This window comes from Carassius gibelio, chromosome A10 (genome assembly GCF_023724105.1).
Source record: "Carassius gibelio isolate Cgi1373 ecotype wild population from Czech Republic chromosome A10, carGib1.2-hapl.c, whole genome shotgun sequence".
In the NCBI taxonomy this organism is placed as follows: Eukaryota; Metazoa; Chordata; class Actinopteri; order Cypriniformes; family Cyprinidae; genus Carassius; species Carassius gibelio.
In genome coordinates this window covers 8,268,537-8,291,327 of record NC_068380.1, presented here as the reverse complement: position 1 = coordinate 8,291,327, position 22,791 = coordinate 8,268,537, and the positions used below count along the sequence as shown (strand labels likewise).

At 37.4% G+C, this 22,791-nt stretch overlaps 2 protein-coding genes across 10 annotated transcripts in view; one reads left to right on the top strand and one right to left on the bottom strand.

The window, feature by feature from the left end:
• Positions 1 to 5,438, top strand: part of LOC128021058 (neurobeachin) — a 109,032-nt gene extending 103,594 nt beyond the window's left edge. For all 7 annotated transcript variants that reach the window (XM_052607948.1, XM_052607950.1, XM_052607949.1 and 4 more), the window contains 7 exons: positions 81 to 152; positions 355 to 510; positions 653 to 823; positions 1,186 to 1,287; positions 1,512 to 1,708; positions 1,787 to 1,938; positions 3,637 to 5,438. In XM_052607948.1, coding sequence (XP_052463908.1) covers positions 81 to 152; positions 355 to 510; positions 653 to 823; positions 1,186 to 1,287; positions 1,512 to 1,708; positions 1,787 to 1,938; positions 3,637 to 3,727 — 941 coding nt within the window. In that variant the 3' untranslated portion in view covers positions 3,728 to 5,438. The remainder of the gene's footprint in view (positions 1 to 80; positions 153 to 354; positions 511 to 652; positions 824 to 1,185; positions 1,288 to 1,511; positions 1,709 to 1,786; positions 1,939 to 3,636) is intronic.
• A 2,261-nt stretch (positions 5,439 to 7,699) lies between these two features.
• Positions 7,700 to 22,791, bottom strand: part of LOC128021059 (serine/threonine-protein kinase DCLK1-like) — a 52,029-nt gene continuing 36,937 nt past the window's right edge. For 2 of the 3 annotated variants that reach the window (XM_052607951.1, XM_052607952.1), the window contains 12 exons: positions 22,213 to 22,307; positions 16,018 to 16,102; positions 14,177 to 14,352; positions 13,954 to 14,073; positions 12,606 to 12,752; positions 11,509 to 11,642; positions 11,264 to 11,341; positions 10,894 to 10,990; positions 10,436 to 10,516; positions 10,175 to 10,288; positions 9,842 to 9,915; positions 7,700 to 8,896 (listed from right to left, as the gene is read on the bottom strand). In XM_052607951.1, the coding sequence (XP_052463911.1) occupies positions 8,839 to 8,896; positions 9,842 to 9,915; positions 10,175 to 10,288; positions 10,436 to 10,516; positions 10,894 to 10,990; positions 11,264 to 11,341; positions 11,509 to 11,642; positions 12,606 to 12,752; positions 13,954 to 14,073; positions 14,177 to 14,352; positions 16,018 to 16,102; positions 22,213 to 22,307 (1,259 nt within the window). In that variant the 3' untranslated portion in view covers positions 7,700 to 8,838. The other variant, XM_052607954.1, reaches the window with a different exon arrangement.

Genomic DNA, 22,791 nt, shown 5'->3' with positions numbered 1-22,791 from the left:
TGAAGAAATCGGAGGTTTTCAAACCCCCTTTTTAACGTTCGGTGCAAGTTTATTTACAATATTAGCAATGTTTTGTTTAGGTCTCAGAGGTGCTCCGGGATATTCATTAGAACAGGCTCATCACCTTCCTATTGAGATGGACTCTCTGATTGGTGAGTGCTTCAAATCATGTGACCATGTGATAAGCCAGTAACTTATCACATCACTAGGGGCAGGCCTGATATTCCTTCAGTTAAAGGGATAGTTAAATAATTCTGTCATGATTTATATTAATTTTTGTTAGAATTATGCTCTTAAAAAACAGATGAAACTTGTTTCTTCAGACATTCTCACCTGGTCTGTTTTCTTTCCCAGCCAATAACTCTGGCATTAGTAAAAGGCAGATCACAGATTTGGTGGATCAAAGCATTCAGATCAACACGCACTGCTTTGTGGTGACAGCCGACAACCGTTACATCCTTGCATGTGGTTTCTGGGACAAGAGTTTCCGTGTTTACTCCACTGAGACAGGTGCTTGTGTCTTTTGGGATTTTATGCCATTTATATGAATTATAACTTGAACATATAAAGCTCATACTCTTTACTACAAATAAATAAAGTGTATGTTTCTAAAATGCACATGCGCTCATCTGCACACTCTTCCTTCATTCAGGGAAACTCACTCAGATCGTGTTTGGGCACTGGGATGTGGTGACCTGTCTTGCGCGATCCGAGTCTTACATTGGAGGCGACTGCTACATTGTCTCCGGCTCACGAGATGCAACCCTTCTTCTGTGGTACTGGAGCGGACGACATCACATCATTGGAGACAATCCCAACAACAGTGAGCACATGACCCGGTTCATTTGAGCATTGCTTTCATTTACATAACTCCATGCTCAGTATTTAGTTGTACTAAATATATAATGGATTCTTAGTGCAATAGAAAGTACATAGGACATTCACATACGTAGGATAATTATTTTATTTATACTGATATCACACTGAGAGAAAAATGGTCTCAGTGATTATTCTTTGTGAATATTTTAAATTCATTCCTTTTTTTATTGCCTGCTTATCTAACTCCTAATGTATCTTCTTTTTCATTTTTATTTTTGTGTGGTATTGCGTATTAGTTATGTAGCAAAAGAAATGATTGACTGACATTTGTAGGATTCCAGAAGCTGACCTTCTGTTGTATTGTAGGTGATTATCCAGCACCTAGAGCGGTTCTGACAGGCCATGACCATGAGGTGGTGTGTGTGTCAGTGTGTGCTGAACTGGGACTTGTCATCAGTGGGGCCAAAGGTCAGTCTGAGAGGAAGCAATCTGAATATTAGCATATCACTCTTTTCATACTAGCATTGGTTTCCTTGAGAGCTTATAGAACTCTGATATAAACCCATAACAGGATATTTATTTAACAAGATGTTTATTTAAAAGAAAGTGATGATTATTCTTATTTCTCCATTTTAAAATCTTGCTGTGTAATGACAGAATTGAGAGGTTGTTGCTATTGTCTTGTTTTACAGAGGGGCCATGTTTGGTCCACACCATCACAGGAGATTTACTGCGGGCCCTGGAGGGCCCTGAGAACTGTCTCCAGCCTCGTCTGATCTCGGTGTCCAGTGAGGGTCACTGTATCATCTACTATGAGAGAGGACACTTCTGTAACTTCAGCATTAATGGCAAACTCCTGGCACAGATGGAGATCAATGACTCCACACGTGTAAGAGATATAGTAGAACAGAAATACACATTAACCCGAGATAGTCTCTATATTTAAACTTATTCTGTTTTCCCCAAGGCCATACTGTTGAGCAGCGACGGTCAGAACTTGGTTACAGGAGGTGATAACGGTGTTGTTGAAGTCTGGCAGGCCTGTGATTTTAAGCAGCTGTATATTTACCCCGGCTGTGATGCAGGCATCAGAGCTATGGACTTATCCCATGACCAGAGGTGAGCACACCTGAGCTAAAAACCTAAAAATAGTAATATAATAAAGTCTGATAGTTTAGTTAGTTTATTACGTGATATGATTGGATATGGCTGGTTATGTACGGCTGTGATTGCTATCTATCTATCTATCTATCTATCTATCTATCTATCTATCTATCTATATATATATATATATATATATATATATATATATATATATATATAACCGTACGTTCTTAAAAAAAATAAAAACAAATTTAACAGTAGTAAAATATCACATACATAGAACTTATTTTATTTTATTTATGATTTGAAAGAAAATTGTCTCTAAAATTACATAATTATCTAATTAAAATTTAATATAAAATGTTATCTAAATATGCTTTTAATTATTAAGAAAAAAATGTGTGTGTGTATATATATATATATATATATATATTAGTGCTGGGCAACGATTAAATATTTTAATCGCGATTAATCGCATGATTTTCTGCGATTAATCACGATTAATCGCAGCATGCGCAAAATTCAATAATGAAATCAAAAGTAGTGTATTGTGTAATTTTATTCTTTCAAAGTTCTGCTGTATGAATAAAAGTGCAATAAAATTGTGTTTGTCAAAACTTGAAACAAAATAAAGTTTTTTTTAAAAGTTAGTAGCAGTTAACATTTCTTGTAAATCTTAACTTAAACATTAATGTAATCAAATTAAATATAACATTAAGATATAAATAAAACATTAAAACATTAATGTTTTATTAAATAAAACATTAAAGTTTTGTTTAGTTTGTAAAAAAAAAAAAAAAAAAAATTATGTCCAGAACCTCGATCATAACATTTTAACTGGCCCCTTCCGAGCAACAACATCAATCTCCTTTAAGAGACTAAGAATCTCGGTCCAAAAAAAAAAAAAAAAAAAAAATCTTTCAGTGATGCAGGTTGAGTGGACAAAATTAACTTCATTTATCCATTCTTCCAACTTTACATTTACTTACTCATCTGCACCTAGCCAGTTTCTAAGACACACAAGGTTATTCACATTTTCAGATGATAAAGAGAGACATTTTACTGAAACGTGCGCTAAACATTTTATTCATGTTGCACAGCAGTGGGACATTTCAAATAAAGTCAGCACACTTAGCACAGATAGTGCAAGAAATATGATCGCTGCTGCGAGACATCTGCCTTTTGAATGCGACAGTCTCCAGCGTTCCGTCATAGTATCTCTGCACAACAGCGCGTTTGACAACGTCCTGGCCAAATGCAGAAAGGTTGTGGGCCATTTTAAGCACAGTCAGCGAGTGCTGCAGAATTAGAAAAAAAACAAATTGAACTTGGACAAAAGGAGTCGCCGCTTATACAAGACATTACAACCAGATGGAATTCGGCTCTGGACATGATTTTCTGTTTTGCGCGCTAGCTCATCCCAAGCAGCCAGTAGCCTACTGATAAACATCCCACCCCTCCTGTGACCCATGTGTTGTATTCGGTTGTTTTATTACAGTCTAGCTATGTGTATTGAAAGGCAGTGAGTAACAGACTTTCAAAATAAAAAGTACGTTAACGTGCGATAAACTAATTGTCGGCGTTAATTAATTCATGCGTTAACGCGATAAAAACACGTTAACTTGCCCAGCCCTAATATATATATATATTTGTGTGTGTGTATTATGGACATTTTTCATATGAATGTATTATTTTTGTTCTATATATTTGCAGGACTTTGATCACTGGGATGGCATCGGGCAGCATTGTGGCGTTTAACATTGATTTCAATCGTTGGCACTACGAACATCAGAACAGATACTGAGACAGAACAAAGAGAGACAGAGACGGGAAGAGAGAGAGGGACCTTGTTTAGGGCCTGCAGTTGAGGCAGTGAAAACAGTGAAGTTCATTTCCAGCTTGACAGATGATGGTGTCCCTCAAATTTCAGGGTGGCGTTAAACCCGGAAGAAATCACAAGACATATCGCCAACGTTACTTAGACCTTTAGGGTGGTCCTTCACTCCCCACATACTATGAGATGCCTAATGTCCTTTTGTCTGCGAAGGTCATCGTACAAGATAGACAGCAGGACTGGATGGACTGTACTGCAGTTCCCAGCAGAAGAGGCTTAGACAAAAACCACTAACAAAACAGATTTTGGGAGGGTTGTGGGAGGGAAGGATGGGGTCTGGTGTGGGATTAAGACACAGCGGAGAACTTAGTCTTTGTAAATACAAACTCCAACGGTGCAGTTCGTCACTATAACGGGATAAAATTCATACTTCCCACTCGCTCTCCATTATGAAATATCCCATAATCCTTTAATTTATTAATGACTTGCTGTAAGATAGTTTAGTTCCAACAAAATGATGATTTGGACAATTATAGATGAAGGCCTGCTGATTCACAGGGAGGAAGTGAACTGCTCAGACAGGAATCAAGCTTCTCTTTCCTCTTTGTACATTTGGTAATTGTTTTGTCATATATGTAAATACTTTGATGGTTAGGAAAGCCAGGCATGTAAGCAGGCCATAAAAAAAGAGACAATAAGCAACAAAAGAAAAAGAAACCCTCCCTCACTCACACATTTCATTATTTATGAAAAAAGAAAATTATTAATGTTGAAGTTTTTGTATCGGACACATTGCACCGTTATCATCCCACATTTTTCAGCATATAAATATATATATTTTTTTTTATTTTAGGCCCATTCTCCATTGTATAATTTGTGCATTGATGTTTGTTGTATTTAAAAAATTTATATTATAATCATATGTGATTATTACATTGTACAACCACAGCCACAGTAAGCAATATCCTTGTAGCCGAGAGTGACTGCAGAAACACGGTTCAATACGTGGATTGAGAGGTTTGAAATCCACATTTATGAATATTGACTTATTTTCTTCCATCCCCCTCTTTAAAAAGTGTGATTGAAGGACATTTCTCAATCAACAACACTGCTACTGAAATATAGTCGTTTTACTGCAGAGGTGTAATAACTAGTCAGCTGGAAGCTAAGACTGAGTCGAGAAATGAAAATATGAATAAATTATGCAAGTAATTTGTTGCTCTGCCTTTTCATTGGCCATTTAATGTGAATTATACATGAGACAGCAGCGCGCACACAACGTGCAGGTCTGTGTAGGTGAGCGGTCAGTACTGTATATTTGATTTGATTTGTACATTTACTAAATAACTTTTATTCATTCATTTTGCAAGGTGTATCTGATCATGATTGCATATTGTTTTAATTTATTTTGTTTTATATGTCTGCATCATTTGTGGAGAGGAGAGGAATGGCTGTTGGCAGGAAGTAGATAACGGATGATTTATTTAGATTCAGATTCAATTTTTAAATTCAGTCCCCACCTGCTGTTTCATGCATTTGCTGCAACTTGAATAAGCCAGAATCTCACAGGTGACTCTTAAAATGTTTCAAATTCATGCCGATATATAGATCAATAACTGTAAAATAAAATTGTTTCCTTTTTGTCGTATTTACAATAAAACAAGCCAAAACATCTTTTTGAGGTACTTGTGTGTGTGTGTTTATTTATTTTTTTTCTTCTTTTCTTTAAACATCTATTTAGAATGTCCTGAATTGAATGAGGTCAGTTAAAAGCTTTTAATCATGGAAGCGTTCGATTTCGAGTCGCGAAGCTTCGAGGCTTTTAAGCAGGCTTCAAAATCATAGGGCGAATTCCAAACTACTTTTTCTGCGCCCTTCAAAGTCAGTTTTGAAAATAAATAATTCTTATAATTATTAGCCTATTTTATTCAAATGTTGTCTAATTGTCTCAAACTAAATTTGTTTACCACCTTAAAGCTGCAGTAGATAACTTTTGTAAAAATATATTTTTTACATATTTGTTAAACCTGTCATTATGTCCTGACAGTATGTAGCGCCTCTCTAGCGTGCTGAACTATAATGAGAGGTGGCTATCCTGAGTTCTTTAAATATCTTTTAAATCAAATAAGTGAGGTTTCACAAATAAATGTTTGAGTATCTAACTTGTGTGTGTGTGTGATTACTATCTTTTTAAATGAAAATACTATTCCCCTTTAAATCAAAATTTAAGCAGTACTATTCACACTTTAACAGGAAATTAAAAGTCTAGGAATTACTCTTCTCCTATAAACAATTTCACGTTTAACCCAAATTTTACTCTTTTTCTTAATTAACTGAAAATATCGAAATAATCAGTAACCATAAAGGTTTTAAAACATATATAAAACAGATTTACTTAGAAATTAATGTCAGAAATTAAATATGTCTGGTACAACTCACTTTTCACATTATAACTGCATTTAAATTCACATTAAACACATAAGGGCCCAAGAAAATAAAATAGCCGGCAAAAACCTATCTTAAAATGAAATACCCTTCAAGTGTTCAAATGATGCAGGCCTGAATGTAGCTCGGGTACGTTGTAGCCTTAAACTCAATGGCTGTTTCACCATAAAGGCCAAACAAACAAATTGTAACTTTTTTCAATGTGCATGTAATCTCACGTCTCACCTCTCAGACAGGTGGAGAGGATTCGTGATGATGAGAAGCTTGATGAAGAGAAGGTACACCCGGTTGACGATCTCAGCAAAGTTCATCACTCGACAACGCTATCCGGCTCCGGGAAGTCTTTGATCATCGTCGGTTTCATATTTCCACACAGGCTTAACTAATTAAGATCGCTGGCCGCTAGCTTATCAGCAAAGTCCATGTAAAACACTAACCAATAAATCAGCGGCTAACTGAAACATATGTCTGTCGTAACGGATGAGTTTTTCACTCGAACAAACAGAACTATCACCACTAATTACTTGTATAAGTGTTCGTGTTGAACACTTTAATTTTCAGGTGCATTACCTTAACAGCAACCTTCTTTTTTTCTCCGCACCAACTCACACACGTCTCTCACTTCCTTCTTACCCTTGACCTCTCCAGTGATTGGATCATACACAAAACTTTCAGAAATAACATAAATTCACAAAACATTTGTGTAACTCTTTCGTACTATTGTCACATGCATCTTTTAAACATTTTCACATATATTATTAACCAACAAACATTTAACATTTTAAATGCTGTATACCATAAATGAATTTTACACCATGTATACATGTATTTCTCTCATTGAGCAAAATCAACATTTCTTGGTCAGTCAATGTATTGTAACTTTTTTAACCTTAAACCATTTATTAAACTATGAAATTAATTATTCAAACTAGTAAATGTTATACTAAAGAACATAATTTCAACCTGGTTACAAGTAGAATATGAGACGGATAATCTGTGAAAAAATCAAGCTCCTCTACCTCCTCCCAGTGGTCCTATTGCCATTTGCAGTTACGAACTTTGTGTTCAAAATGTAGAAAAATGTATATAATAAGCGAGTACACCATGAATCAATTTTCCAAACCGTGTTTTTAGCTTGTCCTGAATCACTAGGGTGCACCTATAATAAGTGTTTATATTGGGACTATTTTAGATTGCTTCGGGGGTACCGCGGAGGAGTAACCCAGTACCTTTGTGATTCTTCATAGACATAAACAGAGAGAAGTAGTTCCGGCTACGATGTTCTTCCGCAAGACGCAAGCAGTTCTGTTTATTAACCGCTAGAGCGTCAAAAGTTACCGACTGCAGCTTTAAATTAGACAAATTTAATTGGCCTATTCTAGGCTTTACGTTTGCCGATTCTTACTGAATAGCAGCTTGCCAGCGGTGAGGTGATCAATAAAATAATAGAGTGAGGAATGGAAAGCCTGGGTCAGGCAGCATCAGTAAACAACAAAATGGGGTTATAATATAGTTTTTAATAAGATAATGTCTCAAATTATAATGTGAGAGCCACTCTGTATTCCATGCACTAATGAGAGAATACAATGACACAGTAAGCAGGGCTATGAGTTACTAGAACACCTCTTACTGAAACACTCAACCCTAATCTGACCTCCTGAGACTAATTACACAGAGGTACCACTGAATCAATGTCCTGCATTAATGAAATGGAATTAATCAGACCGAACGTTGGTATAATTGTTTCCAAGAGCTGACCCTATATTAAGGAATGTTGCTTATGTCTTTCCCACAATGCATTTGTGCTTATGCTCCATATACCTAAAAACTGCAAAAACGGTTAAATGTGACACATTGCCTAGTTAAGATAAAGAAATATATTGTCAATATCAAAATAATTGAAATTATATTATTTACACTGATTACAAAAAAAGGTCCCCATCTCACATGTGAAACAAGTTCTGCGCAGCCACAATAAAAAGGAAATCCGCATCATGTTTATCTCTAAAGAGGTATCAGCAGTTCAAATAGATTTCAGTCTGGTTAGAAAGGTTTTCGGGAACACTGGGTACTAATTACCAGGAAACGGATCTGCTAAATGTCCTTACGGTTTCCTTCTGGAGCATCTGAACAATTCCGGACCCATAAAAACATCACATTTCTAAGGTGCTTCAAAAGAAAAAGACATTTTTGAACTTGAATAAAAAAGAAAATGTGTTTATTATGTATAAATAACGTTATTATAATGACCATAAATAAACAAGAAACCCCCTTCTTGACGGTCATCATTTTCCCTGCACCGTTTTTATGTGATCAGATTACAAAATGGTTCAGTTCATCAGTCCAGTCGGCCGCGTTCCGAATCCTCATAAACCCTTCTTCTCTTTTAGTGCCCTTTCCACTCGTTCCCTTCCCTTTCGATGCTAGAAAGGGGAGAAGAGGGAGTGAACAGTCTCCGAGGAGCAGGCGGAAAAGTCTTCAGACTCGGGCGTGGTGTTGGTGGTGGTGGAGGGACATGGACTGGGGCCTTGCGCAGGAAGTCCGCTGGTAGGTTGGGACGGGGTCGAGGTGCAGACCGGGAGTAAAGGCTGAGATGTGGAGGCTACAGGTTGGCTGGGTGGTCCAGGGAGCTGCGCTCACATTCTGGTGGCATCCTCGTCGGAGAATCTGCCTCTCCTTATCAAGAGCGGTGGTCTGATGGAGGAATGGAGAATTTTAGTCATGTGACAGAACCTGTACATGAGAGCAAAATAAAATACTCATAATAAAGTCCCTCCCACCAAAATACATTTTGGGGTGAACTATATCTTTAATGAAAATTATTTTTAGAAGTATGTTTTAAAAAGTTAAAAAGAAATAAAATAAAGAAAATGCACTTAATTTAATAAATTTAATGTCAGACTTATTACTTTTTGTTTTATTAGTCTTAACTAGGCTGAATTTTTATGCAAAAAAGCAAGCAGTATTTACTGTAATACTTTGAAATATTATTTAAGCTATGTATTGTCAGTGTCACATGATCCCTGAGAAATCATTCAAGTATACGCTGATTTGGTGCTTAAGAAACATTTTTTATTCTTATCAATGTTGAAAACATTGCTTAATTATGATTTTGTTGTTGTTTTTGTTTTGAAACCACTGTGCATTTTTAAGTATTCATTTGCTTCCTTGCAGAATAAAAGTATTTACTTCCAAACAAACAAAAAAACTTTAATGACTTCAAACTTGGGATTAGTTCTGTACATTTACTAATAAATATAAGTTTCTTTATTAAAAATGAGTGTGTATTATAACACAAAAAAAAACACAAACACTGGGGACAACATTGGGACTTGCTGAGCATTTTCTTTCTGCACAAGGTTGAAGATCACAAGAAGCTGGTTAGAAGCAGGACAGTGACACAAGCAGCACACTGAGGGAAAAGCACATAAAATATGCCAATTGCCATGATGCTGAAGCAAATCATGCACATTCTCTCCACCCGGATTGAAAACTTTCACACACAGACACACACACACACACACACTGGATGAATGAACACAGCAGCTGTCTATGATAATGACATGAGCAGGTTTCAGTGCCTACACTAGGATTCAACAAGACATGGGCTGCGGTGCTGCAGAGGACACATGGCATTACCTTATCCAAAACATGCTCGGGTTCTGACAGAAATCCAACGACCCTGATCTCTGGATGGAAAAGTCATGGTCGAGCTAAGCAAAGAGAAATCAGTGAAGCTCAGTGGACAGCACTCAGAAAACATTAAGGAAATACTCAGATCATCAGCTGCATATCCATTTCAAACGTTAGTACAGAAAATCATTTCAAAGTATTATAGCGTTTGAACTCTTTTGCCTCCCATAAAAGCTGTCCATCACACATGGTGTCTGGTATTCAGCTTTCTGGCACTTTAATGTTTATTTAGCGTCTCGATTGTTAACTTCAGGCTTTGACAGTCAAGTGTGGGCTTACCGTCATCACAGACATTCCCGAGGTGTTGTTGCTGGGCTTTGGCCCAGTGTTAAAGTGCTTCTTGATCTTTCCCGCCACTGACAGCTGGTGCTCATTTTCTGACAGACCGTCATTCTGAAACAGCCATTGAAATGAAGCCCATCAGCTACAATAGTTATTAAACAAGAGGACTAAAATGTATCATGACTGTGTCAGTTCTATAATTTAGCAACAAAGACCCATACACGCTATAGGGTAATGGATTCAGGCTGAATTACTCACAGTGACCCAGGGATGTTCCAACACCTGCAGCGCTGTGTATCTCTGATCCACTTCCACTTGCAGCATAGACACTATCAGCTCCTGAGGAGACGGACAGGACAGAGAGAGTTGGTGCCAAACCCTAATGCCAATCATGATCTTGAATTGGTGAACACAATGACTTACAGTAAACAAACAGTAAAAAATAAACACTAGTATTTAATAATAATATGTAGTTAAAACCAAAACTCAGTATGATTTTGAACATTCTACATTTCGTAATTAGTTTATAGTGATGCATTATTTTCTAGTCAGAAATTTTGATTTTAAAATCACACATAATAATCATATTATTTCGATTTGAAAAAGTCCAAATATTATTTAGCATCATAATATTTTGCTTTAAAAACATTTAAAAACTATGTTAAACTTTTTTTTACTATCCCACATATTATGTAATCCACATATATTTCACTTACTTTGGCTGAGTCTGATACATTGTCCCAGTACGGAAGAGGGAATTCTAACTGTCCCAGCAGGATCTGGTCAAACAGAGCTTCTTGATCATCAGTGCTCCTAAAATAAAGAGTACAACTTCAAATAAATATCAACAGGGGGAGCTCGTTTTATTGCGTTCATTGATCGTACGACAAATAGCCACAGGGTGGCGCAGTAACAGCTTACATAACCTTACAGTTTGATTACATTTTTCAAAACTGCACTACATACACACCTAGAATGTATTTAAGAATTAATCTTCGAGATGTGAACCATTTATTTATTTATTTTTTGCAAAAACCTAGTCTCACACAGGCCTAAGCCACATTTTGACATAATCAGTGAACTTACCCACGAAATGGAGGAAAGCCACAGAGAAGAATATATGTGATGACTCCCGCAGCCCAGATATCTACCTTAAGGCCATACCTAACAGCAAACAAAAGGTGTTTTAGTATTACTGGTCTTATTAGAATTGAAACTCTACATAATATGATCATTACAATCACAACACTATGCTTAACATCACACCATGAAAAAAAAAGAAAAAAAAGAAATCGCACATTCCATTTGTGCAAACATTTTAAAATATTCACCCGGTCTCTGCGATAATCTCTGGTGCTACATATGTGGGTGTTCCACAGACAGTGTACAGAGGTCCGTCTACCACGGTGGCCAGGCCAAAGTCGCCCAGCTTCAGGGATTTGCTTCCGTCTTGATGCTCATACACCTGTGAACCAAAGCCAAGAATAATATTAGACCAAAAACAAGCTAGTCTCTTCAAAGCAATCTATGAAAATGACATATCCGGCTCTCAATTCCCAAGGTGAACGTGTGCAGATCAGTGTCAAAAATATGCACTGGCTTCAAATAAATGGATATTTGGGCATTTAATGTCTTTAACCTAAATTCTACTGATTCTAAAAAGGAACAGGATTCTAAGCTTGGCTGGCTTTGTGTTTGGTGTTATATAATATGTAAAGCGATGCGTTTTGAAAAAGCCTCATTCTGCACTGCAAGGTGCATTTGACATGCGTGCTTCTAGCCACAAGCGATTATCTTTGAGATGCGGAGAGAGACACCAAGCGCATATGTGAGCCACTGCACGCTTCTTTCTAGCTCACTGGATTGCGTTTGAGAAACAGATGGTTTTATTCACTGTTAGTGGGTCACATTTTCAATTGTAAGACCTACAGCATTTCTAGCCAAATTCCCCAGTTCATAAACAGGGTTTCATAAACAACATTTCCATCCTGAATCAGGAGAGGAAGGGTACATGTATAAGCCACTGATTCATAAAAGCAGCCTTGGAGAACAGTACAGTCTGTGAACTGTCAATGTGTGAGTCACATTTCAGTTCTTCCGCTGCTGAAGTGATATCACACGTATGCACTCAGTCAGTAGGTGGCTGGTCTAGACTCAGTCAAAGAGCTCGCAGCAATCATTTCTCTTTCTCCAAACACACTTATATAGTTCCAGGCCAGCCCACAAGACCTATGAGTTTCCTCCATTCTTTTCCTCTGCACGTACACACAGAAACACACGCATGACCCACACGGAAAACCCAATTTAGGATGTTATAACTGTTGCGCTTGTACCTGTGATATGTTAGACATGTCAGGATGACTTTCTCAGAGGTATGTTTTTGAAAAGAAGGAAAGATGGAAGAAAGGAAGGCGTGTTGATATCTTACCAAAAGGTTCTCCGGCTTGATGTCCCTGTGGACGATGTTAAGGCTGTGTAAGTACTTGATAGCATTGGCCAGGTTGTACAGCATGCTGCTGGCATCCCGCTCAGTGTATCTGTTGGCAGAGGTGATGGCATCAAAAAGATCTCCTCCCTAAAAATAAGAATGAAGATACAAAAAATAGGACAAATTCAATATAATAAAGATGCGAATGAAATAAACAGGTCTGTTTAACAGAAAGAAATATAATTATCACCTTCACTGTATGAATTTAAAATATATGTGCTTTGATTACAGAAGCTGTATTTAACAGTAGCATTCAGTTTAGAAATATAATTATCGCCTTCACTGTATGAATTAAATATACATTGATTCTTATTAAAGCTACTAAAGTTGTTCAACCAAGAGCACTAAGTGATTCTCTCTCTCTTGTGTTTTTGTTGCGGTTTTTTTTTAAAGTATATTAGGCTGCTGTCACTTTATGACCTAATGCATGGATCCAGTACTGACACTCATCTGATATCTTTTCTAAACTGTTTACCTTTATACCCTGTAACATGGGCATTTTAAAATGTTTTTGTGTGTATTTGATATGCTGCAAGAAAGACACGAGACCAGAGGGCAACAGGCATCGTCTAGTATGTTAACATAGAAAAACAGTGGAAAAACATTTCAGTGGAATGTAAAATACATTCTGTGAGCCCCTATCTCTTATTAATATCATGCACATCTCATGCTTAATTTTTTTATTGCTCTAAATTCCAGTTCACACCAAGGATGATAATTATTCAGTTTTAATACCCGTTCTAACTCAACAGGTTTAAATGCACTTTTTACATTCCACGGTATACAAAATACAGCAAAATACCTGTGTATAGACACTTTATATTGTCTTCTGTCTAGCTGTAGTTTAAGGTGTCTTTGACATCTACAGCGAGGTGTGTGAATGGAACGGTTCAGTAGTTGCGTTTTGCTTCCAAGAAAGTTGCTATTTGCATGTACACAAAATGATCTGCATCATGAGTTTTCCTGAGGTCAAGTTGTTTATACAAAGAAGGCAGAAAGTTCATGGTGGCCTGGTTTGCTGTTCACACGGCAGAAATCCCTTCAAAGAGTCGAGTAAGTGGAACAGCAGCTTAAAATAACCCTCAGTTCAACAGAGCCAGCACAACTGCACAGGGAAGCCATTACGGGAAGCCACCAAGAGCTAATTCATCCTTAACTCCACAAGAGGTATAAACCCAGCTGTGACTGGATTTTTGCTAATATTTCTGTCTATCGATCCGCATTTGATTTCACTTCAGGTTTGAACAGGTGCATTAAAATGATAGCTTGCATATGTTGTAGTACACACCTTAACAAGCTCCATGACCAGGTAGAGTTCACTGTAAGTGTCCATTTCCTCAATCAGCAACACAATGTTTGGGTGTTTCACTCTTCTGAGGATAGCCACCTCATTCTGGATCATATGCTCCTGTGCAGGAGAAAAAGATTCGGAATAAAAATGTATTGGACAGATTGTTATAAAATAAAAATATAAGCATTTTATTGACAACATCATAATGCATCCATCTCACCTTTCCTCTGCATTTGCCCTTGTTGATGATCTTCAGAGCATACGCCCTGCCAGTCGAGTGCTCCACACACTCGTGGACCACTGCAAAGTTCCCATCTCCGATCATTCGGCCCACTTTGTACCGATCTGAAATGGAGCTCGGGACTGTGGGTATCGGTGTCTCCTCCAAGGGCTCAGCTGTAGACAGTAAGGAAGAAAATTAAAGCAAGACTGAGTGGGCCTCATTCAGAATCTGTTGTTATGACTGAAATCACTGTAGGCAGAGGAGAAATTTGATTCTCAAACAACATTCCCAGTCTGAGAATCTCTATGATTGCAGCTCAACAAACAAGACGTTTGGTTTACACCTCATGGATTCTTTCATTAGTGCTTTACAGTCAGCTACAGTGTGTGCACTGAAGTGGAAATTAATGTATAACGCAAATTAAGTTCTACAATTTTTAAATGAAGCGTTTGTGGATGACCTGCAGACACTCTTGAGATATACATCTTTACTTGGTGGCACTGAACAACTATAAAGGTTCTTTGATTCATTTAATGCTTCTCATTCATTCACTTAAAAACTGCCATATCTGCATGAGTTTAGAGAGTCGCAGAGCACTTTGTAAGAAAGTCTGAATGCAATATGTCTGAATGCAATTATAATGCATGGATTTAGAGAAGGTCAAGTTACTGCCATGTTTTTATTAACTAAAACTATAAGATAATTCAGTAAGTCAGAATTCAGAAGTCAGAAAGAGCTTTATTGCCAAGTATGTTTGCACATACAAGGGATTTGTTTTAGTGACAGAGGCTTCCAGCACACAGAGATGACAACAACAACAACAGACAATAAAAAATAAAGATATGTGAATAAAATACACACACACACACACACACATATATATATATATATATATATTTTTTATATATATATAAACAAAAACGGACAAGAATTGTCTGTACTGGTGTGCTATAGAATAGAATAGAATAAGATGTAGGGATGGATTAAGATGTAGGGTGGTATCAAATAAACATAAGTTGTGTTGCACATTTTTATTGTACAATGGGGAGAATATTTAACTGTTCATAAGTTAGATTGTCTGGGGGAAGAAACTTTACTTGTGCCTGATTGTCCCGGTGTTCAGTGCTCTATAGCTCTGACCAGACAGCAAAAATGAAAATGGCTTGGATGTGAGGCGACTGATTTTCGGAGCCCTTTTCCTCACTCTTTTTCCTCAATCTGTAGTCATTTTAGTCCTGTGATTTATTTTATTTTTTTTTGGAATGGGAATTATGGTGGAGCGTTTGAAGCAGGAAGGGACTTCACACAGCTCCTGTGATCTGCTGAAGATCTGTGAAAAGATGTGGGGCCAGCACAGGTTTTTAGACAGACTGGTGGAACAGCGTCTGGGCCTGGTGCTTTCCTTCAGTTTTGTTCCCTGAAGATCTGACACACATCATCTTCACTGATCCGAAGTACAGGAGGGGAGTTGATGGAGGTGTTAATGTTTGTGTAGAGACATGATAAGAACTGGTGTTCGGTGTGAGACCGCGAGTTTCAAATGTACAGTAAAACTCATTCAAGTTGTTGATTCACCTCAGTGTTGAGGGATGGTGTCTTGTAGTTTGTAAGTGAAATTGAAAATTGTAATAGAATAAAGAAAATTTTAAAAAAGGAAAATATAAACGTTGCTTTGGCATGATAAAAATAAATGACAAAAGCGCATAAAATGACTAAAACTACAATTAAAATGAAAACTGAAAATAAAAAAGGTAATACATTTCAAAATATAATAGTATATGAATGACACCATCTAAACCAGCTTGAAGTAGTTTTACTGGCTTTGCTCGATTTCTTACCATCACTCACAGGCCCTTCCTCTTCATCCATACTGCAGACTTTGGTAGAGGTCAGAGACAGAGAAGAACCGCTGTTCTGGGATCCCTGTGAGGAAGAAAATATCCAATTAATTTAAACTAAATAGACAGCAGTACATGGCCAAAGTCTATGAAAAATATAACTACAAAAACCACCGACAACCACCTAACTTCAAAAATACAGACACTGAGAAGCAGCTCACTGGGGTATTCTGTCTTTTCTACCTGTGCTGGATATCCTCAAGCTGCCCCGTCTACTACTCCCATCAGGACGGCCAGCACGCTCGGGACACAATCCTCATTCTCACTTTTAAACACAGCACAGTGTTAGGACAGAGTGTATCTTTGCTGGTTGCCATGGCAGCAGCAAGTGTGAGGGAAGTTACTGGCTGTGCTGTAAATTGGTTTTCGCTCTCGGTTGCCGCCAGTCAGGGTGCAGGGACCCTTTTAGGTCCGTGCGGAGAGTAATTGGAATAATGTCTCCGGGAGCACTGTGCTCCCCAGACTGCTGGGAGAACTCAAATGGATTTGATTGGACTGTAGCAGCTAGTGACAACGGCCCCGGATGCACCTCAGAGGGCCTGCTAATGGCGAGAATGAAGCGCAAATCTGCTGAGACGAACCAGTGGCTGGGTCATGGAGGGCCAGCACTCCTACACTCACTATCTGATAATGGCAGTTTGAGTGGATGCATATGAGACACCAAGATAGGGTTGTTTAAGTGTCATCAGAAACAGTTTTGACTCGAGTGTGTGTGTGTGTGTGTGTTTCCACATCCTTTTTCTATTTCATTCAGATCACAGTTTGTCCTGGCGCTATCAAAACTCTTGTTACCATGGAAACTGTTGGAGTGTACTAATAATATTTTCCCTCTGCGAGACAGGAAGCAGCCAGAGACAAGCCCATATAAGGCTTCTTCCTGTTTCCTGGCTGAATGCTAGGTCAAATCACACCAAACAGGCTGAATTTCTGCGCTTTTTCTCAGGACCGGAAAGAAACAGATTAAACCATGCAGTAAGTATTTATTCTTTTGATTTGTTCTCCACTGATCAATAGTGCATCATGTTAAATCCATGTGTGCACATGCAAATGTAAGTACTCAGTTGCATAACAGTCTGTTATTCAGCGTCTGTGCAATTATGATTCTGATAACGCAAATTTACCTTAATGATCCCTAAAGTAGTGTCACAGGAACACTCTATCAAATCATTCTCTCGAAATAAAACAATTAACACGCTCAGTATCAATAACAATGCCACAATATTACATTTTAAGATAACTCTTGTGATTTTGTTGCAGACTAATTGCATGATGGCTTGAATGACTGATTTAATGGCAGAGATGATTTTGTTTTGTGGAGATGGGGATGCCATTGGGAAATTTAATCCAAAGGCCAGAGAGGATACCGCTGTTCTCATCAGGATCACTGCTACTCAGAGATTTTGGGGAATAGCTGTAGAGATGCTAGACCACTTAGCTGCAACTCCATTAAGACCAATGTGAGAAAATCTCACAAGAGTCACTTCAGGACATTTGGTGATTACACCTATAATCTAATTCCGTGACTGTCTACATTAATTTGTTTTTGAAATGCAGGGCTGTAATTAACACTAATGTTTGTGCAGTACAAAATAAACATTGTTTTGGCATCCGGAAAGTCTGGGACAAATAAAATGTGATTAAAGGAGCTCTGAGCCAAACTGTCGCAAAAAACAGAGGAGGACCCAAAAGATTTTGTAAAGAACACCCCGTTAAGTTCATACTAGATATAGAGACTTACTGTTTAATGTATTAACATCTTCAATTATACGTACATGCTGGAACCATTTCATTACATCCTTTTGGCAAATAAACATAATTCTAAAATAATGCATTCAAAATAATGACCAGAAAATGACACAATCTTTTCTTTTTATACATTAAAACAACTAAAAATGATAGATTATGATACAAAACTAATATCAAAAAAAAAAAAAAAAATTATAATAACTACATGATTGACAATGGCTTGAAAGCAAAGATATACAGGACAGTATAACTGAGCAGAGTCCGAAAGAAAAACAAGAAACAATGAAAACCAATGGAACTGAAAACTACTGCGGAGACAAAGTATCAAGTTGTCTATTTTTTAAATGAATATGAAGTGAGCAGTTAAAGAAAAGGCTCACTCAGAAATGAAACACTCCATGCAACATGTCTGTAGCATGTTTTTTAAAATAGCTCTTTTTCTGTTACACAAAATAATAGGTTTGGAATGACATGGGGGTGAGTAAATTATGACAGATTTTTCATTTATGGGTGAACTATCCCTTTAAGAACATCATTATTTTGCTCATGTACCTTTTTAAATCAATGTTCATGGAATGAAGGAGAACATACAGTACATGCACACAAACACAATGTCATTGAAACAGAAAATATACAGGTGTGAAAACACCAAAGGAAAATGTGAAGAGCATGCAACCCAACAGACAGTTTGAGGGACATCATTTAATGGAGATGATGAAGAATGTGTTTTTATGAAAATTCACATTCAACTTTAAATGCAACTAAAATTCAGGAATCAAACAGGCGCATTTTCAGTTCAGCCCTAAACAACTCAGAAAGAGACAGGTGAGATGCTGAGCTTTATGGCCTCACTTTTCATGTTATGCAACACACACAATACTCATCCTACCTACTTAACTACATATCCATCAAAATGACTGGAATAAAATTGCATTTAATCTCACAACTCGAATAAAAACGAATAAAATCGTAACCTCATTTACTTTGATTCATCCTTGTTTAGCCAGATTGAGAAGGATTAGCAGACTTGGAAACAAGTCCCTACACTCCTATTTCATGTGTTTTGACACAGATTAAAAATGTATTTGCCGCCATAGCATCAAATGTGTCTGTGTTCCATATTTTCCCCCAGAGGAACGGAAATCTCGTGGAAAGAAAGAGAAAAGATGGAGAGGATAATGCCTGAGGACACAGAGAGCGCCCCACACAAACACACGTATATATTCCCAGTATAGGGACTTGTGTAGCTCGCTTCTGAAAGTGGGTCATGTGTTGAATGCAATTCACAGCCCAGGCTCGAGCAGTAAAGCCAATTAATAATAAATCACTAGTAATGATCTGTGCTTAAATCATTCACTTGGAAGGAGTAAGGCCATTTAAAACTGCAGTATAAACTATCAGAGATGGTTCATAATAGGCAATCTTTGGAACGTATTGCTAGCAGAGTACTGCTGTTATCACATACTTTAGCAATGTATAAGTTCACACTGCAAACTAATTGACTAACCAAGCCAGAAAGACGCAATAACAACATTCAGAGGCATCCAGAGATATAAATTCATAAGCCAGATAAAGAAGTGCCTGCTTCTTTTGGAAACATTTGGAGAGAACATTCGGTTCTTTTGCATTTGTATCATATTTATGCAAATGTTTTTTTTCTCCTTCCTTCATTCACAGAACTCCACTGGGGAGTTTTCAAAGCCTGACCCACTTATGCAGGAGATGGTTGCAAAGACGCTGAGATGTGTCTCTGCTTTGGGCAGATTTTCCTGTCCCAAATTCTCATTCTGCAACAGCAATGAGCTGAGAGCAAAGCCCTCTGACAGAATCAAACTGCAGAGAGATCATCCAACTTCAAGAGCTCAGGCTGCGGCGCAAGATAAGTGAAAGTATGATGAGAATCTGAGAGTCTTTGCTGGTGGGTGGAGGGAAAACACAAAGTGCTCGGCATCTCTGTCTCTCAGCCGGCAAGTTGACTGAATCGCATTTAGAATCATTAAAATCAGACTCTTTCTCAAGAGGAAGTTTAGCCACTTCTAATGCAATCTGCAACAGTTGTGACCCTTGGACCACAAAACCAGTCATAAGGACCAGTTTCTCAAAATTCTGATTTATATACATCATCTGAATGTTGAATAAATAAGCTTTCCATTGATGTATGTATTTGTTAGGATAGGACAGTATTTGGCGGAGATACAACTATTTGAAAATCTGGAATCTGAGAGTGCAAAAAATTAAAAATACGGAGAAAATCACCTTTAAAGTTGTCCAAATGAAGTTTTCAGCAATGCATATTACTAATCAAAAATTAGGTTTTGATATATTTATGGTAGGAAATTTACTAAATATCTTCATGGAACATGATCTTAACTCATTATCCTAATGATTTTTGGCATAAAAGAAAAATCTATAATCTTGACAACTTAACAACTAACAATTAAGAATATAAAAATGTGAACATGTCTGTACTTTCCCTCAGAGGTGCAGTCAATTATGTCATATAAAAGAAAAATGTCCAGTTGCAATGCTATTGAAGAACTGCCATATTTGCAGTCAACCATTAATTTATTCTTTGAGTGAAACTATCAGTGGGGTTACCAAGAGAGAGAAAAAATAAATGTTCAAGTGATCTTAACATGGTGGCCCCCATAGGCAAACAATGTAAAATAATTTTTATTATAATAATATCTTTTGTCTTGGTTTCATATATAATTGTAATAAATTTAATTTAATAATCTTTTAAGGGTTAACAATAATAAGAGTGCACTTTTAAGAGAAAGGCATTAACTAATAAAAAAAGCAGTAAGAATACATTGAGAGCATTAGATTCACTATGAACTGGTTTAAGGTCAGTAAAACTCCAGTTTGGTATTTTCTGATTAATCTATTTTGGCTCAATATTAGCATGTGGTTTTGCTGGCTGTAAAACTGCACTGCAGCTGGATCGGATGTGTCCCAAAAGCTCAACATTTTGAACATTTGGAATGGAGTGCAATATCCTCAATGATTGAATAATCTAGTGCATTTTAGTCATGCAGAATTGGGAAAGAGGAATAGACAAACACTCAGAAAGATTGGGAGACAGAGAGACTCTTGATTCTTAAGACAGAGAGTCACTAGGTTTTAAGGCTCGTATTATAACAGGAGATAATCTCTGGACTGGGAAGGAGAAGTTTCTACTGCATTAAACCGTCTATCGACTTCAGGATTAGACTGTTTGACTGGGTCAAATGCGCACAATCTCCTCACAATCATACACAAACCATCCTCTGAAAACAAGTAATAATGTGTCTTTTAGAAAAAAAAAATGTGAATAGATAAACATTTCCTGGTGAGTTGCATGCTCCTTCAACAGCATGTATCATGTCATTTTTCTTTTTCCATGCTGTCTCAATCAGGGTCCAAAATTAGCACTCGCCAAGCACCATATGTGAGTAAAAATTGGTTTTGGTGAGTAAATAAAACATTATTTGCTTATTGGCAGGTAATATTATTAGAAACTGTATAGTATAATGTAACAGTAAACGATTTATATGTATAGTCTTATATAGTCATCCTCACTGATGTAAGTGATTTGAGCGATTCAGTTTAAAACAAATATGAACTGTATAAAATCAAGGAGTCTTCAGAACTCAGTGTGGTGACACTTGAGAGGAAATATATAAATATCACCTTATATATGATGCTGCGAATGACAACCTGGGAAAAATGCCAAATAATTTGAAATTTTGTTTACAAATTGTGAAAAATACTGCTTCGTAGCAGGTAAAGAAACTTTTGGTATTAATTCTCTCAAATGCTCACCACTGGCAGATTAATGGCAAATGTTAATTTTGGACCCAAGTTTCAGTGTAACTTTAAGATTGCTGCTCTACTACAAGCAGAAGTCATTTTCCATGATTGATGCTAGTGGACTTTCACGCTTAACTCTGACGATGAAACGTGAGAGACAGAATGTTTCCCAAAGTAGTGGCCCAGACTAAGGATTGATTGTGGATCTTAGTGCCACTTTGAAGAAGTGGGGAAGTTAAGATGTGCTGTCAATGATGGCCTTGTCCATTTCCTGAGAACATAGAAGGAGCGTATTATATAGAGCCCAAGATAGCGGCAGAGGGCAAAAAAAAAAAAATGTCCTGAGTAGAAAAGGATCTGGACAGTCAAATTGCACGATATACTGGATAAACACCATAGTGTAGACACATAAATGACACATTTTAACACAGTAGAATTGGGTTTAGATTTTAGATTATATAAAATGCACCAGGTTGACAGTAGAAGATTATGTTTGGGCAGGTGGGCAGAGCTAGTGTAAAAACATGGCCTGTGTTTGTGTGTGAGTGTGTGTGTGTGTGTGTGTGCATTAGGGTGATTGTGAAGAGAAGGTCTTACCCTGCGTTTCTTCAAGCTCCCTGGGCTGGTGGGAGATGGACTGGGTGATTTTGCAGAATGGGGTGTAGACAGTTGACTGGCTAGGGTCCCATTCACTACAAATAAAAAGTGGAAAAATGTCTGAGTTCACATACACACACACACACACACAAAAGTGTACAAAGTTTGTGAATGAAGTTCAGCAAATATTTCAAGAGTCCCTAGGAGGCTGCCAGTGCTCTTATATTCAAAGAGTGAGCTTTTCAAAAGCCTGTCTGCAAGTAAGAAGAGAAGAAATCACCCACACCGCTGCTCCTGCTACCCACACTCCCATCCTTAAACAAATCCTCTTCGGATAGAGCGCCACATACCCAGTGGCACAAATCCCTCCATTTCTACAACCTCACATCTTCCAAGGCCCATCAGTCATGGTATGACTGCACTAAACACCACTGAGAAGATCTGAACTCTCAGAAGTGATTCATATTCACAGGCGACTGCCTCTTTTTGCTGATACAGTACAGATTAGGAATTATCCCTTGCCAGTTTTACACTCTCTTATATGTTAACAGGACACACAAAAAGTGAAACATCCATCGC